The sequence below is a fragment of the Gallinula chloropus genome (assembly GCF_964237585.1).
Source record: "Gallinula chloropus genome assembly, chromosome: 1".
NCBI classification, from domain to species: Eukaryota; Metazoa; Chordata; class Aves; order Gruiformes; family Rallidae; genus Gallinula; species Gallinula chloropus.
In genome coordinates, this window is record NC_140085.1 from 142,458,114 (window position 1) to 142,473,688 (window position 15,575).

The 15,575-nt window shown below is 41.7% G+C and overlaps 1 protein-coding gene across 2 annotated transcripts in view; it reads left to right on the forward strand.

Moving 5' to 3' along the window:
- Window positions 1–12,315, forward strand: part of GABRB3 (gamma-aminobutyric acid type A receptor subunit beta3) — a gene marked incomplete at both ends in the record, with an annotated part of 193,959 nt that extends 181,644 nt beyond the window's left edge. For both annotated transcript variants that reach the window (XM_084269653.1, XM_084269654.1), the window contains 2 exons: window positions 443–687; window positions 11,965–12,315. In XM_084269653.1, coding sequence (XP_084125779.1) covers window positions 443–687; window positions 11,965–12,315 — 596 coding nt within the window. The remainder of the gene's footprint in view (window positions 1–442; window positions 688–11,964) is intronic.
- Between the last annotated feature and the right edge of the window lie 3,260 nt (window positions 12,316–15,575).

The window sequence follows — 15,575 nt, forward strand, 5'->3', positions numbered from 1 at the left end:
TGCCTTAGTACATGCACATGGTTTTACCTATCTGGACCTCTAATTAGTTCTGTTACTTTCAAAAAGTTTCTCTGCATCACGTCAAGAAGCACAGTGCTGTAAGAGCACACCTTGTATTGCTGGGAAGACTGTCTGCCTTCCTCTCACAGATGGGCCTGGTCTTCACAGCTCCAGGGGTTTCCATGAAGTTAAGTTAACTCACCACAGTGGTGCCAGGCCCCATCAACTGATCCCTCAATCACATGAAGGAAATACAGTCACAGAGTAATCATGCACCAAGCTTTAATGTTACTTCCATTTGCAGTTATAACATCTGCAAGGGACCTTTCACACATTTTTAAGCTTCTCCACACTGATAAGGCAGGTTGGCCAAAAAAGGGAAATAAAACTGAAGTGTCATTTGCTTAGATTTATATATGCTCTTTTTTTTTCCTTTGTGTAGGAATTACAACTGTGCTGACTATGACAACAATCAACACTCATCTGCGAGAGACTTTGCCTAAAATTCCGTATGTTAAAGCCATTGACATGTATCTTATGGGCTGCTTTGTATTTGTCTTCTTGGCCTTACTTGAATACGCCTTTGTCAACTACATTTTCTTTGGAAAAGGCCCTCAAAGGCAGAAGAAACTCGCAGAAAAAACAGCAAAAGCAAACAACGATCGCTCAAAGTTTGAAGGCAACCGGGTAGGATTCTTTAATCTATATATAGTCATTCTTTTATTACAAAAGCTAACTGTCTGAAATAAACAGAAAAAAAAAAGTGCTTAAAAACATCATCAACCACATTGCATTTTTGTGGGCAAACTTTGGCATTTCTATGTTCAAGAACCTACATAGAAGAATATATTTAGGCACACGGAAATCAAAATGAACATGACCTGTGGAACGACAAACCGTAAGAAAAATACAGCAGGAGTGCAGATAGGTTTGAAATAAAGCCCCAGAACTACAAAGGCTTTTTTTTTATTTAAAGTCAAATATTATTTAATTGTGATTTTGTTAAGTACAATCCAGGATCTGAGGATACTTATTCTCCCTTCATTTAGAGCAGATATGTTTAAAATGGGAGACAACAGATAAGGGATTAGTTCTGCCGTGCTAATTAATTGGCCAGCATAGCTGAACAACTGCGTGTGGCATTGTTACCTGCTGCTGTTTAAAACCAGCAGGAATTTATGATTCCTAGAGAAACTTCAGATTGATTTCTAAAGCACAGTATTGGCATGGTCTTTGCTGATTACAGTCCAGCCTGTTTTCTTGCCTGCAGTATCACTTCATCCAGTGAATATCGGGAGTTTTTTTCCCTTGGAAGGCAAATTCAAGGTATTCCATGCTAGATGATGTTAACAAGCCATGTCAATTTGAATAGAACTTTTTTTTTTTTTTTGGCTAAAATGCTCCCAGTAAGGCATTTTCATTCAGTTCTGTTGAGTAAGACTTTTTTTTTTTTCTGTCGGCTATAAATTAGAAGAGTTCACAGGACAAAACCACTACAAATTTAATAAGGACCAGCATCATAAAAGTAATTTCAAGATGTATTTTTTGATCCTAATGGATCTCTCTGCTGTAATAAATGTAATGCAAAACTACACCTAATTATCTACACTCATATCTGTGAAGCAATTTTTGAACCAATAAACTTAGTTTTTTCCACTATATTATGAAACCAAATTCTCATCACAGTTGGCCATGCTGCTTAGGACTAAGCTAGTAGGAAGAATGAATTCCCTTTCCTGGAAAATTAAGTAGTTATAAAAAAAGCAGATGGGGAAAAAGAAAGTCAGAATTGAAAGCAATGGAGAAGATTTTAGCTTCAAGCAGGTAATGCAGATGTATGCACTAAGGTTCAGTTGTCCCAGTGGAAACCATCTGGTGAATCTCATTCATTTAAATGATTTACATAATTCAATACAAGTCCATGTTAATGGGCCAAATAGCACCCCGCATCTGACTGTTCTATCTTGAAATCACTTGGTCTGTATTGTCAAAAGAAGCATATGAACCTTAGCTAATGAACATGAGGGGCTTTTATACCCAAATCAGGTCATGTTTTTATTCCAGGTCTGATCATACCATATATCAATCAGCCCTTTCTTTTCCCACTTTTCACCTACTACCTTTTCTTTCTGCAGCATCCTAAGCAAGTGTAGTGGACTTTTCTGACTTTTCTGCTAGTTTAATATCGACCATGCACAAATGAAATTAGGATACAAATTCAGCAGCACACCAGGGCTGAAAGAAGAGTGTGTTGGTTTGTCCCCTGTAACCCCAGCTGTGAAAGGGAACTCTGTATTCTTTGTAGAAACAGATACGCTCATGTTGTCTGTAAATGTTTGCTGTTCAAATGATCTAGGATAAATAGTGAGGTTTGGCCCCATCCTCTGTGGAAAACATTTCATCTCCAGGCTCAGCTGGTGAAGCCAACAGAGCTTCATTGCAATTGCTGGATTCAGTGCTTTCAGAGAAGCAGTGCCAGCATACAACAGGAAAAGACAGGGACATTGGGTAGACCTGATCAGAAGTCTTCCTTTGAAACCAAGCATAGACAGAAAATGGATGCGAGATGCCAAATCTGAGTTTCTGGTTTGAAAAACACTGGCAAATGCAAAGCAGAGGGAACTGCACAGAGAAGGTAGGAGGTCCCATTGCTTTCAGGATGTGCATCTCTGGGAAAATCCATCTAGTAGATCTACTTTGGACAAAATTTACCAGGGTGCTGAAGCAGGAAGATGGTTTCCATGTTTCTTGGTTGTGCCCCGCCATGTCTCATGCTGTAGCAGCATCCATGCTGTAGCATAACAGGTGATCATGCCAGACTTTTTAAATGTGCTTGCCATGGAAGACAGTACTTGAGAGCTCTGCAACCTTGACTTTGACCTCTTCAGGCATTAACTTCCAAGCTGTTAGTTGGTGCCTCTCAAGGATTATTTAATCTGATGGAAATAGCAGCTGTTTGGCATTTGCTTGCTTCTTCTGGAGTTGGGGATCGGTGGGGCGGATGTCCTGAGAGAGGCTCACAAGTTGGAGGGCATAGTGCATGGTAAAGGAGGCTCAGAGACATAGGTGAGGACCACCTTGCACAGGTTCAATGGAATTAGTGGGGATATTTTCGTTTCGGTGAAGCTTCGGACTTCTACAGAGGGTATATCTCTTCAGAAAGGGAAAGTTTCTAATCCTGGGAAATATTTCAAATCTCATGTGATTTGGGGCTGAACAACATTTTTAAAGAATGGGAGCGTGCCTAAAAACAGGCAGCCCCCTTTGCATCTATCACCACTATTTGATGACTGGCAAATTGTACGCTGTGCTGGAAAGAAGATTGAAAAGTGTTCAGATATAAAACTGGAAGAAGGCATTATTTTTAGTTTGTCTCTAAGACTACCATTTTGAGTTGATTTGTGTTGCTGTTTTGCTTTAGTAATTGAATTTGCTTGTATACGACCCGTGTGCATGAGCTCCCTGTCATTGATTTAGAGGACTAGCTCAGGGCGCTAGAGAAAAAAAAAAAACAACTGAAAACCAAAACAAATAAATAAATAAACATTAGCCCATTAATTGTCTGCATCAGATGCTGTAACTTGTGGGTGTAGTGACAGAACACCTCGGCGCTGCAGCAGGTCCAGCCTGAGTCAGTGCTCAGGCAGGAGGGGCTGCAGTGCTGTGGAAGTCACTGGTTTGTGTTGGGAGGCAGCCCTGGCAGATGCAGTGGCAGCACATGTTGCCTGGCATTCAGGCCTGGAGCTGGAGCGTTGCTCCTGTGGTACCCAAGACTGGGAGTGCTGCTGAGCTGCTGTCTGTCTCTCAGGCAAAAGGAACAAGATAAGGATGAGGGAAACCACTGGTGTCCTGGGGTCCATTAAGAAAAGCATGGCCAGCAGGTTATCCTCCCCCTCTGCTCTGCCCTACCCTGCCCTGGTGAGGCCACATCTGGAGCACTGTGTCCAGTTCTGGGCTCCCCAGTTCAAGAAGGACAGGGAACTACTGGAGAGAGTCCAGCAGAGAGCTATGAGGACGATGAAGGAACTAGAGCATCCCTCGTATGCAGAAAAGCTGAGCGAGCTGGGTCTGTTTAGCCTGTAGAATAATAAATGCTTGTTCTGTTATCTACAGAGCGGATATCTAAAGGATGGGGCCAGGCTCTTTTCAGTGGTGTCCGGATGACAGGACAAGGGGCAGTGATCACAAACTGCAACTCAGGAAGTTATACCTGAATATGAGAAAAAAATTCTTTGAGGGTGACAGAGCACCAGGACAGGCTGCCCAGAGAGTTTGTGGAGTCTCCTGTGGAGATCTTCAAAACCTGCCTGGATGCTGTCCCGTACAACATGCTGTAGGTGATCTTGCTTTTAGCCCCCCTCTCCAGAGGTCCTTTCAAACCCTTACCATCCTGCGATTCTGTGAAAATGCCATGTTATTTTCACTGAGGAGCTTTTAGACCATGGAAACCAGTAGAACCAGCATGGAGGCTGGTATGGTAGTTAATTTTTTACATTTCAGAGAATAAAGTCTGGTGTGCGAGCTAGCAGGCTTGGTTATAAACATTCCTCTTATGGTAGCAGCAAAAGGGCTTTTCATGCTTTCCTAGTCCTAGTTGATTGTAGAGCAGAAGAGTTATAACAACAAAAATGTTCTAGACCACAAAATCTGCAGATGCGGGCATGTTCGTGTTTTATTTGGTAATTGCCTTCCCAAACAGCCACTGTTCATGCTCAGTTACTCCTGCTTTCTAATGCATGCCTTTGCATTGCCCTGCATCAGAGGTTATGGGTTGGAAAAGCCAAAAGCGACCCAGCTATCTCCCTGTCGATGCTGTGGCTCTGGATGTACCTCTCTAACGCCAAGCTTTTAGGCACTTCCCTCTGAGTTGTTCCTGATATGCTGCCGCTGAGGCTTTCTGTGTTGAGGAAGGCTCCACCAGCTGCTGCCAACGAGCTGCCCATTGGCTTCACTGCTCCCGTTCCGGCTTTCTGTCCAGCTCTACCCATGTGTTAAAGCCAATGAGCCCAGTAGCTCCAGGCGTTAGGGAATGAAGCATGCAAACGGCACAGCTGGTGTCCTCGCCTGGCAGAGAGGACAGAGAAAAGCAGTGGGGAGAGGAGAGCTCTGCCCCACACCATCCCGGGTTGCACTGCTGAGGGTGGCACGGTGGCTGAGGCACGTCTGACTAAACTGAGTCTCTGGGAACAGTCTCAGAAGATTCAGAGCTCAGAGCTGGTGATGAGATGAAACCTGAGAGAGCCTTCACGAGTGACTCATCTGTGGATCAGCAGCTGTCTACAAAGAAAATTTCACACGTAGCTGTCTCTTCTTTTGACTGCTTTTTGCATCATGTTTTACTTCAGATAATGCACTGTAAATAGCATTCCTCGCTGAACTTATCCAGCCTTTTCCCAGTAAAACACAGTTACCAGAGACGAACATGCAATGCTCCTTTTTTTTTCTTGTAAACCAATTTTTGTGCAGGTACCTGTTTCAAATTGAAAACTCACTCTCTCAAAGACCTTGATACGCTGGTTCATATAAAATGACAAGCTCTAGGATAAAGGAAGAACTGAATTGTGATTTTTTTCATAAAATCTTTATCCCACTTATGGTATCATTGCCTAAATTAAAGTTCTCTGTTTGTAGAAGAACCATCAGAAAAGAATAGGTGGCCTGTGAAAATGTTTTCCCTTGAAAATTGATCACCGTTGTTACAGATCGATTCTGTTTCTCCTGTTTGTATTGGCAGATTCAAGCTTCATTTGTAGCTCACCATGCACTTCCAGCTTTGCTCCATAAATTGTTTCTTTTAAATAAGGCTCAGATACAGCCTAATTTACAACTAAATCAGCATGAGAGAGCTCTAAGGCAATCCCGTTCTCACTTGTTGTTCGCTCTTGTGATAGAGGCTACTGGCATAATCAGCTGGTGAGCATGTGTTCTGGACATCGCTCCTTCTGGGCCAATCCACAGAGGTTATGATTTGTTACAGTCCCCTGCTAAAAATATTGCTTCTTAGTTCAAGCTGTGGCAATTTACATTTGCGGTTTGGTGGGACCAAAAGTTCAGCCTCAGGGTATCAATCAGGAGGGGAACTATGACACAAGCTTATTCAAGCTTCAACCCCCCGTGGCTGTCAGACATGTGGGAAGAGTTCCCTTTGAACAAAAAATAATGCATAACCCTTTATGAAAAGGCCCCTCTCGTCAGGCAGTTTCCTGCGTGTTTTTTTAGCTCCGGAGATTCCTGGCTCAAACCCCCGCTGTAGGCCAAGGCGGCAGCTTCCCACCAGGCGCTGCTGAGAATAGAGGCTCAGGCCACTTACATCTACTTAGCGCTTTTAAAGAATTGTTAATTGTAGCAGCCGCTCTCGCTGGTGGGATTTTATTCTGAGAATGAATAAACTTGGCTGCTGTGGCAGAATTATCACTCAGTTTAAATTGGGAAACATGAAAATAACGAAGCTGCCAGTATTCTCCGGTGCATCTTCATCTTCCCTGGATACTTTTTTTTGGTGAGGCTTTGAACAGCGGCGTGCTTCTGAAACGAGCCATGAGTAGGTGCCAAGCTTTGAAATAAATCTGTCAGGGGCGATGCGCACAGTCCTGGGGGGAAGAGCTCTTGTCCCCTAGTGCTCACAATGGGGATATCCAGTGTGCAGTCAGTCACACATGTACTGATGCACGCTTTGCACAAGTGTGAATGGTGCAAGTCCGGAGATGGTAACAAGGATGGTACAGGCAATTCAAAATGCGGCCCAGAGAATGGAAGAATCCACCAACAATGTCAAATGCAGGGGATGGAATGAGCCTACATTCATTTCCTTTTCTTCATCAGTTCAGATATGCTAAGTTTAATTGTGAAACTATTCTTACTTGGTGAACAGTGATAGTAAGATGCAACTTCCTCATATTGGTTGGGTTTTTTTCCTTTCCATTTCCCCAGTTTTACTGGCTACCCTGGGTTCACCTACTAAGCTGACATAGCATAACTGTCTTTCATAAATATATTACGAAGGTAGTGAGAGAAGTATCAGCTTTTGGAATCAGGGAGAACACTCAACACTATCATTCTCTTGTGCTTGCAGCTTGAAATTATTTTAAAGATACTCAAGGCATAACATGGCCAGTGAATTTTAGTTTAAGCACAGATAACCCTTAGGGCCTGATCACGTTCTGTTCTGCATGTCAGAAAAGTAAAGAAGATGAGTAAAGAAGATGAAAACTGCTGTCAGGTAGTTTGCCCCTTGCATAAGCATAGAAGCTTGCACCAGGGCAAATCAGCTGAGAATCAGAGAGCTTGAGTCTAGATTATAATTTCCACTAAAAAAATTTTCCATTTTATTGCAATTTTAAGAGGAGATCTATTTTGTGGGATAATGTACTTGAGTAGTAATTTCGATGTAAAATAATGCAAGACTAACTAGAGACAGCTTTTCATGCTGTTATTTAAACCTGCTATTTGCATTTATATTGCTTCATATGATGGAAAGTGTTTACATGGTAGTTAAAAATTTGGGATTGATGAACTCCTAAACATACCTATGGGGTTTGAGCAAAATGCTGCTTCTCTTTCTTTTTGTGTAGCAGAGTGAAATTCTTCTAAGGAAAAAGAGATTTAATTGTAAAGTACTCCTTAAAATTTATGGAATATTAAACACAGAACCAAATGAACCTGAAATAATTTAGACACTACCTAACAATAAATCAAACCTTATGGTAGTTTTCTGACCCTTAAGTGTTTCCAAACTGGCATTAAAGCTGAATTTTTCCAAGAATCTTGATTGGAGGAAAGGCATTCAATAACAGCTCTTGACTTTCATTTCTTTAAAAAGGTAATACTTAACATCTAAAAACCCCCAGCATCTAGCCTAGAATTAAGAAGCAGATTCAGAACTTTCCAGGTCTAAAAAGGGCATTGAAGTTTTCTATCTACAATGTACATTCCAAGCTGAACCTACAGGAAATATGATGTCCTTCCAAGAGCAAGGGCCAGAAGTTCTTTGTGAGACGTATCTTAACTCTCCTCTTTTTTTTTTTGTCTCATTTTTGTGTGAAGACATTAGGCTGCTAGAGTATTTGACTATTTCCTTTGTCCTGTAATATGTGTAGTTTAGAAATGGTGAACCTTCAAAAGGGAATCTGTTTTTCCGTGTATAAAACATCTCGTGCTTCTCGGCCTCCAAATGGAGTTATGTGAGATGCAATCATTTCACCCTGGTGCAGGAGCTGTAGTTCTTCAGAGGTGGGAGGGATGGGGTTTGATTAAAATTGATTCTGAAATAAGAGCATCAGTTTTGCATATTTGGATCCGCGCTGATCCAGCAGGGACTTAATTAATGATTCGGCACTCAGCTGTTTCCATCTGCTTTGATGAGCTCACTGGGAAGCACTCCATGGAAACAACCAGCCCAGGAGCTTCTCAGGGAGGAGATGGGAGCACAGCAGTGGAGACCACAGCGGGGAAACGGGAAGGAATGGCTTCAGGTGAAGCCATGGTTGGACAGAAGGAAGACTAGAAGAAGGACAGAGCCCCAGGGTGACAGGGGCAATCTTCAGCTTAAAGCAGAGCTGTAAGGAGTGAGGGGAAACTGGATGAATACATGATGTCATCTCTCTGATTTGTGACAAGGTTCAAAGGCAAAGCCTGGCATTACTATTTTGGGGAGAATTTCCAGTGCATGGACAGTGACATTTCTGAGCCAGGTGATAAAAATATATTCTAAAGCTCATAAGGAATAAAATGAAAAGAGATGTTGGCCTTATTCATCATGTGTAGCCGTGATTGTAATCAGTTCAGCTGCTTTTCTTAATCTCTATCTGTACCTGGAGGAACAGTTTCTCTGAAACCACTGATCTGCCCTCACAGAATGGTAGAATATCTCAAGTTGTAAGAGACCTATAAGGATCATTGAGTCTAAATCCCTGCAACTCATATTCACTCACGGAGGGTTTTGCCTCACCTTAATATTCAGGCACACGTGCACCAACTTGCACAGGATACCCTGCCATTCCTTGTTTGCTTCTTTATTTACTGGGAAAGCCTGTGTACCTTTGCCAAAGCCATTTAAATCATTTCTTATGTCATTCAGAAATCATGCTTACATGCAAATATCTTTTAACGTGTTACACACATAAAGTATTCATACTTCCCAACATCACCTCAAGATTGCCACAGAGCATTATCATATATTGCTCTAACTTTGTTGAGAGCTTAGGTGGTTGATCTGAAACCTCTGAAGGAACCAATAGAAATTGCAGAATAGGTCTCAAGAATATCTGCAGACCAGAAGCCTGATTTCAGTTTCTGCAGACCTCTTCTATCCATCTGCTCCTTGTATTTGGCATGCAAGTCTGTTGCTCTATTAACAGAGAGATGCATTTCAAAAGTATGTTTCCAAACTCGTCTCATTTGGTAGTTTGAGAAAATAGATGCTGTCATACAACCCCATGGGACATAATGGCATGTTCAGACAAAGCATTCACACAAATGTTGACCACCTTTCTGGTTTGATTTATAGATGCAGTGACAAGCAGTGAGAAGTGGCAGCATCACTGGCAGATCAGAGGCAGAAGCTGTTAGGGTGACACATCAGGTTGGCAGATGAGGTGAATCAGGCTGTGCGGTGTGATGAAATAAGTGGAATCAAATTAATACTTTCCTTGGACAGGAGAAGCCTGAACAGATAAACGTACCCTCCAGAATGCAAGCTTTCACTTATTAAAATCCAGGGCTCGATGTAGAAGGACAAAGTATGGTGGACAGGTCAACATCTGTATGTCTGTAGGTGGCAGAGTCAGGAGAGATTAGGAAGCCCTGAGGGAAAGAGCAGGTGACATCTGTGGTGGTGGATGGAGAGGGAGTAGAGACCTGCAAGAGAAAGGCAGTGCTGTCAGGATGGAGCCCAGCATAATGGTCTCTGCTGGGGCACTTTTAGTAAGCCGAAGGATATTTCTCAAACCTGGGAGGAGATAGGAAAGGGAGCTTGGATGAGATATTTAGTTTTAAGACTCATAAAGAAAATGCAGATTATGGAGTATTTTACACAGTGCTGTTACAAATCTTGATCAAAATTTGTACTCTTTGTTAAAAAACCCTAGAGAAAACAGAATCAGGTTGGGTTTTTTCCGAGACCACTGTAAGCAGTGAAGATGTCCATGGCTGTATTTTACAGCCATGTGTATTCCCTGCTTACAGATACTGCTCAACACCATGAACTCCTTTCTACAAACCTCAAGCTCGTATTTTTGTGCCCCATGGGTTTCTGCCATGGGGAAAATAAATTCTTCTTAATCACCACTGAGGCTTCTCTGCCCCATTATTTTGGTTCACGTAGTTTATTTTTATTTATAGGCACTCATCAGCATAATGTACTGTTGCCTACAACAGCAGGATTTGTTGGGTACCTTAGGACTATTTTTTCTCCTTGCCTGTATGTCATTCATAGAATTTTATATTCTTTTTCCATTTGCAGGAAGCTTGGCAAAGCATTACTGATATACTATCGTAATTGTTTTCACTGAGAAAAGATAGCTGGAGCATCAATAATTGATGAAAGAAATATCCATTTTACAGAATTGCAACAAGATTGAAAAGAGCTAAATGCATATGGGCAGACACATAGCAGCGTATACCTTTAATGCATCACACAAAGCTTGCAAAGAAAGTGGTATCAGATGACTGTACAGACTTCAAAAGGCCATGACAATAGTGTGTGTTCTCAACCACTTTTAAACAGGTGCTTCTAGGATGAGATGTTCAACTGCTGCATGGTTAACGCAGCTAGATCATGTGGCAGGTTAGAAAAATGTATTAATTGTGGGATGAATTGTGGATGAATAAATCGTATACATGAAACTGGAAATTATCCTGTATGCCATGATTCACTATCTATTTCTGACATGGAGAACCGAGTTCACTTGAACAGAGTCACAGATGAGTTAACTGCCTGAAAATACCCAGTGCAGAGAGTTGGATTTCACATTTAGATGTTATTTTCCTTTCCCCAAAGCAGGCAGGAAAATTGCAGCTGATCCCTGCATCAGCCATCCTCTGCCTGTCCTCCAGCATGCAGGGCATGAAGTACGGGGTGGGGAATATGTAGTCCCACCACTGAAGCCACCACAGACTGACCACAACGGCATCCTTTGGGCTGCCTGTCAGTGACACTCACGGGAACTGGAAGCTTTTCTGGACTGAAGGAGCCATACCCAACTCTGTGCTGCTCCTCCTCTATTGGTACTCAGGGGGACTAGCGAGTCTGGCACAGAACTTAAGGACCGTGAATAGATGATCATGACATTCCACATCCTGAAAATGGCGTCGCGTTGCTCGCCAGTACTCAACACTCTCTCACTGGATATAGAGGTGGACAGGAAGTGTGTCACCCATTCCCTCAGTTCACCAGCTTTCTTTCTTGTCTAACTCCACTGCTTTTAAGGTCACTTACCCAAGTGGAAGAGTCCCATGGATAAACATTGCTGCAATCGCAAAACTGTGCAAAAGATTTTGGGAGGAAAAGTTTAAGCTAGAAGTTGTAAATAAGCTCTGTGATTCCCAAATGCAAATAGCTCAGCAGGTCAGAGCTACTTTTGTGATTTTAATAAAGTTCACATGTAGGTAGCAGACAGAGAATCCATCTCTTACCCTGTCCCCCCACTGCCAGCAACATGGAGATTTCACTGAACTACACCATCCTTTAAAACATGGCTGGTTTAGAGAGAGAGGAAAGTGATGGACTTTGCCAAATACTTTTTCTTTTGGTATTGAATGTTGGTAGTATAATAACCCTGCTTGTAAAAGTATTTAAGCACTTGCCTAATTTTAAGCATCTGAGTATTGCCATTTTTTCCTGAATGCTTAAAATGAATACATGCTTTCTTGAAATATGTATGGCTTTGGAGATTTAAATACACCCACATTCTGCTGATGAACGTGAAGTCTTTCGAAACCATTTATAATTCTATTTTTGCCGCATAGGTTGACACCCATGGAAACATTCTGCTAACATCGCTTGAAATTCACAATGAGGTAGCAAGCAATGAGGTCACCACCAGCGTTACGGATGCTAGGAATTCAACAATATCCTTTGACAACTCAGGAATCCAGTACAGAAAACAAAGCTCACATCGTGAAAGCCTTGGAAGGCGCTCGTCAGAAAGAACAGGCTCCCACAGCAGGAGGGGCCATTTACGAAGAAGGTCTTCGCAACTGAAAATAAAAATCCCCGATCTAACAGATGTGAATGCCATCGACAGATGGTCAAGAATGGTGTTTCCATTCACATTTTCTCTTTTCAACTTAATTTACTGGCTATACTATGTTAACTGAGTGACTGAACTTTTTTAAAAAGGACTTCAATTATAACAAGTGAAGTACTACTTGCCTGCAGAGTTTATATATATATTTATATGTAAAAATATATATATATATGAACTTTTACTATGTAGACCATACTCATGTATGTGTGAATACATATAGCAAAGAACTGTGTGCCTACAGAAGCACACAGTGCAGAGCAAAAGTGTATGTATGCACACACACATGGACCCGCTCGCTCTGAGGTTATGGACACTTTAACATAGAATGCACTCCAGAGGAACTTTTTAAATCAAAAGGCAGGTGTCATCAAAACAACAAGCCTTGAGGAAGTTAGTGTTGTATATTGTCACTACGAAACTTTGATTGTCATAGAAATTTTCAGACAGCTGTAATCGTGTATAAAGTCGGTATTTAGTAACTTTGTTTGTAAATGCTGCCATACACACTAATCATGAAGTGGTAGAGTTACACTGGTTAGTGTAAAGCAAGTCCTTCATATTGCAGATCCGTCAACTGTGTTTTCATTGAGCCAAATTTATTTTTCTTTGCTAAAGTTTCTTGGGTTTATATATGTCACGATACCTTTTTTTTTTTTCCCAGTCCTGAATGGGCATCTCTTGCTTTCTCTTCTGCAGTAAGCAAGCTGATCATGGGAGTGTTGCTTTAGGTCTTTGGAGACATACACATGTTCACTATATTCCAAACAAGCATTTTAAGTGTCCATCAACAGTGAAATGAATCTTTTGTAAGTACTGTAAATGCACAGCACATTTTCCTTCCCTTGGACTGGTTCCAGCTGCCATGTCATTTTGAAAGAGAACAGCACATTTTTAGTATAATTTAGCTGAGAATTCAACTACTATCAATGTGTTCTACATCTGCTGTAGATTTAAAGATTGTTATTCCAGTGAAAGCATAGAAGATGTCTCAGGTTCTTTGCTACTTCGACATGAAACCACCTAGCTGTAGCCTTTTTTAAAATATGCATTCACATTATTTAACATTCTTATAACATTGTATGTTAATGTAAAATATATTTGCATAATATGCATATAAGTATATTTTCTCAATATTTTTCTTCCCTGTGCTTGCTATTGTGACCGCATGCTCTGTCATATTTTCGTTTCTGTGATGTTACAACTTTTTATTCTCTAGAATTGAGCAAATAGAGCACTCCTGATACTTTGATTCAGTAATGGAGCATTTTCATATTTTATTTATATGACGAAAGAGTATATACACGTACACTTTCCAAGCTAGTGTGCTGCAGTCACAGATCACAAGAGATAGCGAACAGTCTGCTTTGTTTCAGCATCACCTGTGTTCAAACATATCCTTCATGCAAATGTGACCGCTTTGGTTTTCATCCCAATTCATTCCCTCACTGGGGATTCCAACTTTTTTCAGTCTAGTAGATTGTAGTCGTCAAGGTATGCCAATTTCAGATCTGTAAACTTAATTTGTTATTTATCACAACTAAACCTTTCTAAAGAAAAGAAGATATATTTTTGGTAAAGAGTGTTTCTATCATGTACATTCACAAGTAACAATGGATACAGTAGCATAAATAGATCTAAAAAAAAATAATCCAGGTGTGGCCCTGCCAGGTCTCTGCATGTAGAATTCCTCTGGACATCGATGGCAATTTTTGGCAGGTAGAGAGCTTTGGATGCAAGTTAGAGACCTCTCTGGGATTAAAAATGCGTGGATATGCGTCTATCAAAAAACACCACTGAGGGATGAAACTGGAAAGGCTGCCTTGGTTCTGTAATGACCCGTGCTCTTGCTAGTCCTCAATTTGTCTCTGAGTAGAGCAATGATACTCGTGTTGCTGCCACATGCAGTCCGTTACTCTTCCCATCCCTGACTCTTTGCAGCTGAACTAAGAAACTTTGCTCTGGGCTGCAATTCAGCATAGAAGAACCTGGGTTGTCTTGTAACCCCATCCCTGGGGCCCCTCCTTGGGCAGGAACGGGCTCTGCAGGAGCCGCAATGCGACCCCTGGCTGGTGGTGGTTCACCGTAACCCCGGCTGCTGGCGCACGCAGAATCAGCACCGCAGCACTGCTGCATCCTTGGCAGTGGTGCAGAGCGGCTGTAGCTGCAGTTTGTAAGCACCGTGTCTGCAGACAGCTATACTGGATGAAGAGCCCATATATCTGGAGCAGAAAAACACGGGTTTTAAAAGCTCCTCAGTATTAGCTCCCTTTGGTAAACTGTGATGTGTTATGTGCTCTCTTGTGTCTCTTTAAAGTGTGAAGGGATTACAGAGCACATTGTCATCTTTATAATCGAAGTAACTAAACAATTAGCCACCCTCCCAAGTTTTTCCTCTCGATTTCAAAATGTAATTTTTAAAAAATATAATCCAGTTTTAATAAACTTTAAAATGGTAGGCTTTGCTTTAGAGCAATTACCCTAATCAAACGATCTTTGAGCAAGTCCTTCAGTAATTGGCCTGAAGAGCTACCCTGAAAAATGGGATTCAAGAAGAGAGTGGTCCCACTCTGATGATTTAATTGCACTTTGTTCTTTTTTCAAGCCCCAGCTCCTAGGACACGTGTGGTCAGGCAGAGAGCTTCTTCACCAGGAAGAGGAGACATTTTAACCGTGATAAAAATTTGCACTCCAGATCCCCCTGAAATGAGTTCTCCAGTGGCTTCAGCCAGGATTTTTAAGCAGATGGAAAATTGCTGTCTGACCGGAGCAATGTGCATTTTTGGGACCCAGCATGGGCAAGGGAACAGGAGTTTCTGAGGACTCTCCTTCTCTTACCCTTTGCACATCCAGAAGGCAGTGCGCTACTGCAGCCCCCTCATGAAACTGTGCTCCCCACCATACCTCTCATTGCAAACAGGTGCATGTTTCAGCTTGCTCAGGAGATGGCGTATTCATCAGTCTAGTTGAGTTCCATGGGGCATCAGCAGCTTGAACCTTGACGAAATCCAAGGCTTGGTTTGATTTGAAAAAAGCCAGGAAATTCTCACTTAAGGTTAACACTTCATCTTTAACACGCATTTTTGTGCCTTTTTTTGCCAATTTCCTTCCTCCAGACCCAGCACCACTTCTTACACACAGACACACACAACCATGTGTTAAGAACAGTGTTTGCCTTGACCTCCCATTTTCTGGCTCATGTCCCTTTACGCTAGCTGCAGTGTGTGGTTTTATCCATAGATGGCTTTAAGACTAAAAGCAGTAATTTCAACCAAATTGCACCAGGGTAATGTATTTCATAGCTAATTAACTCCTTTCTAACTCAACACAACT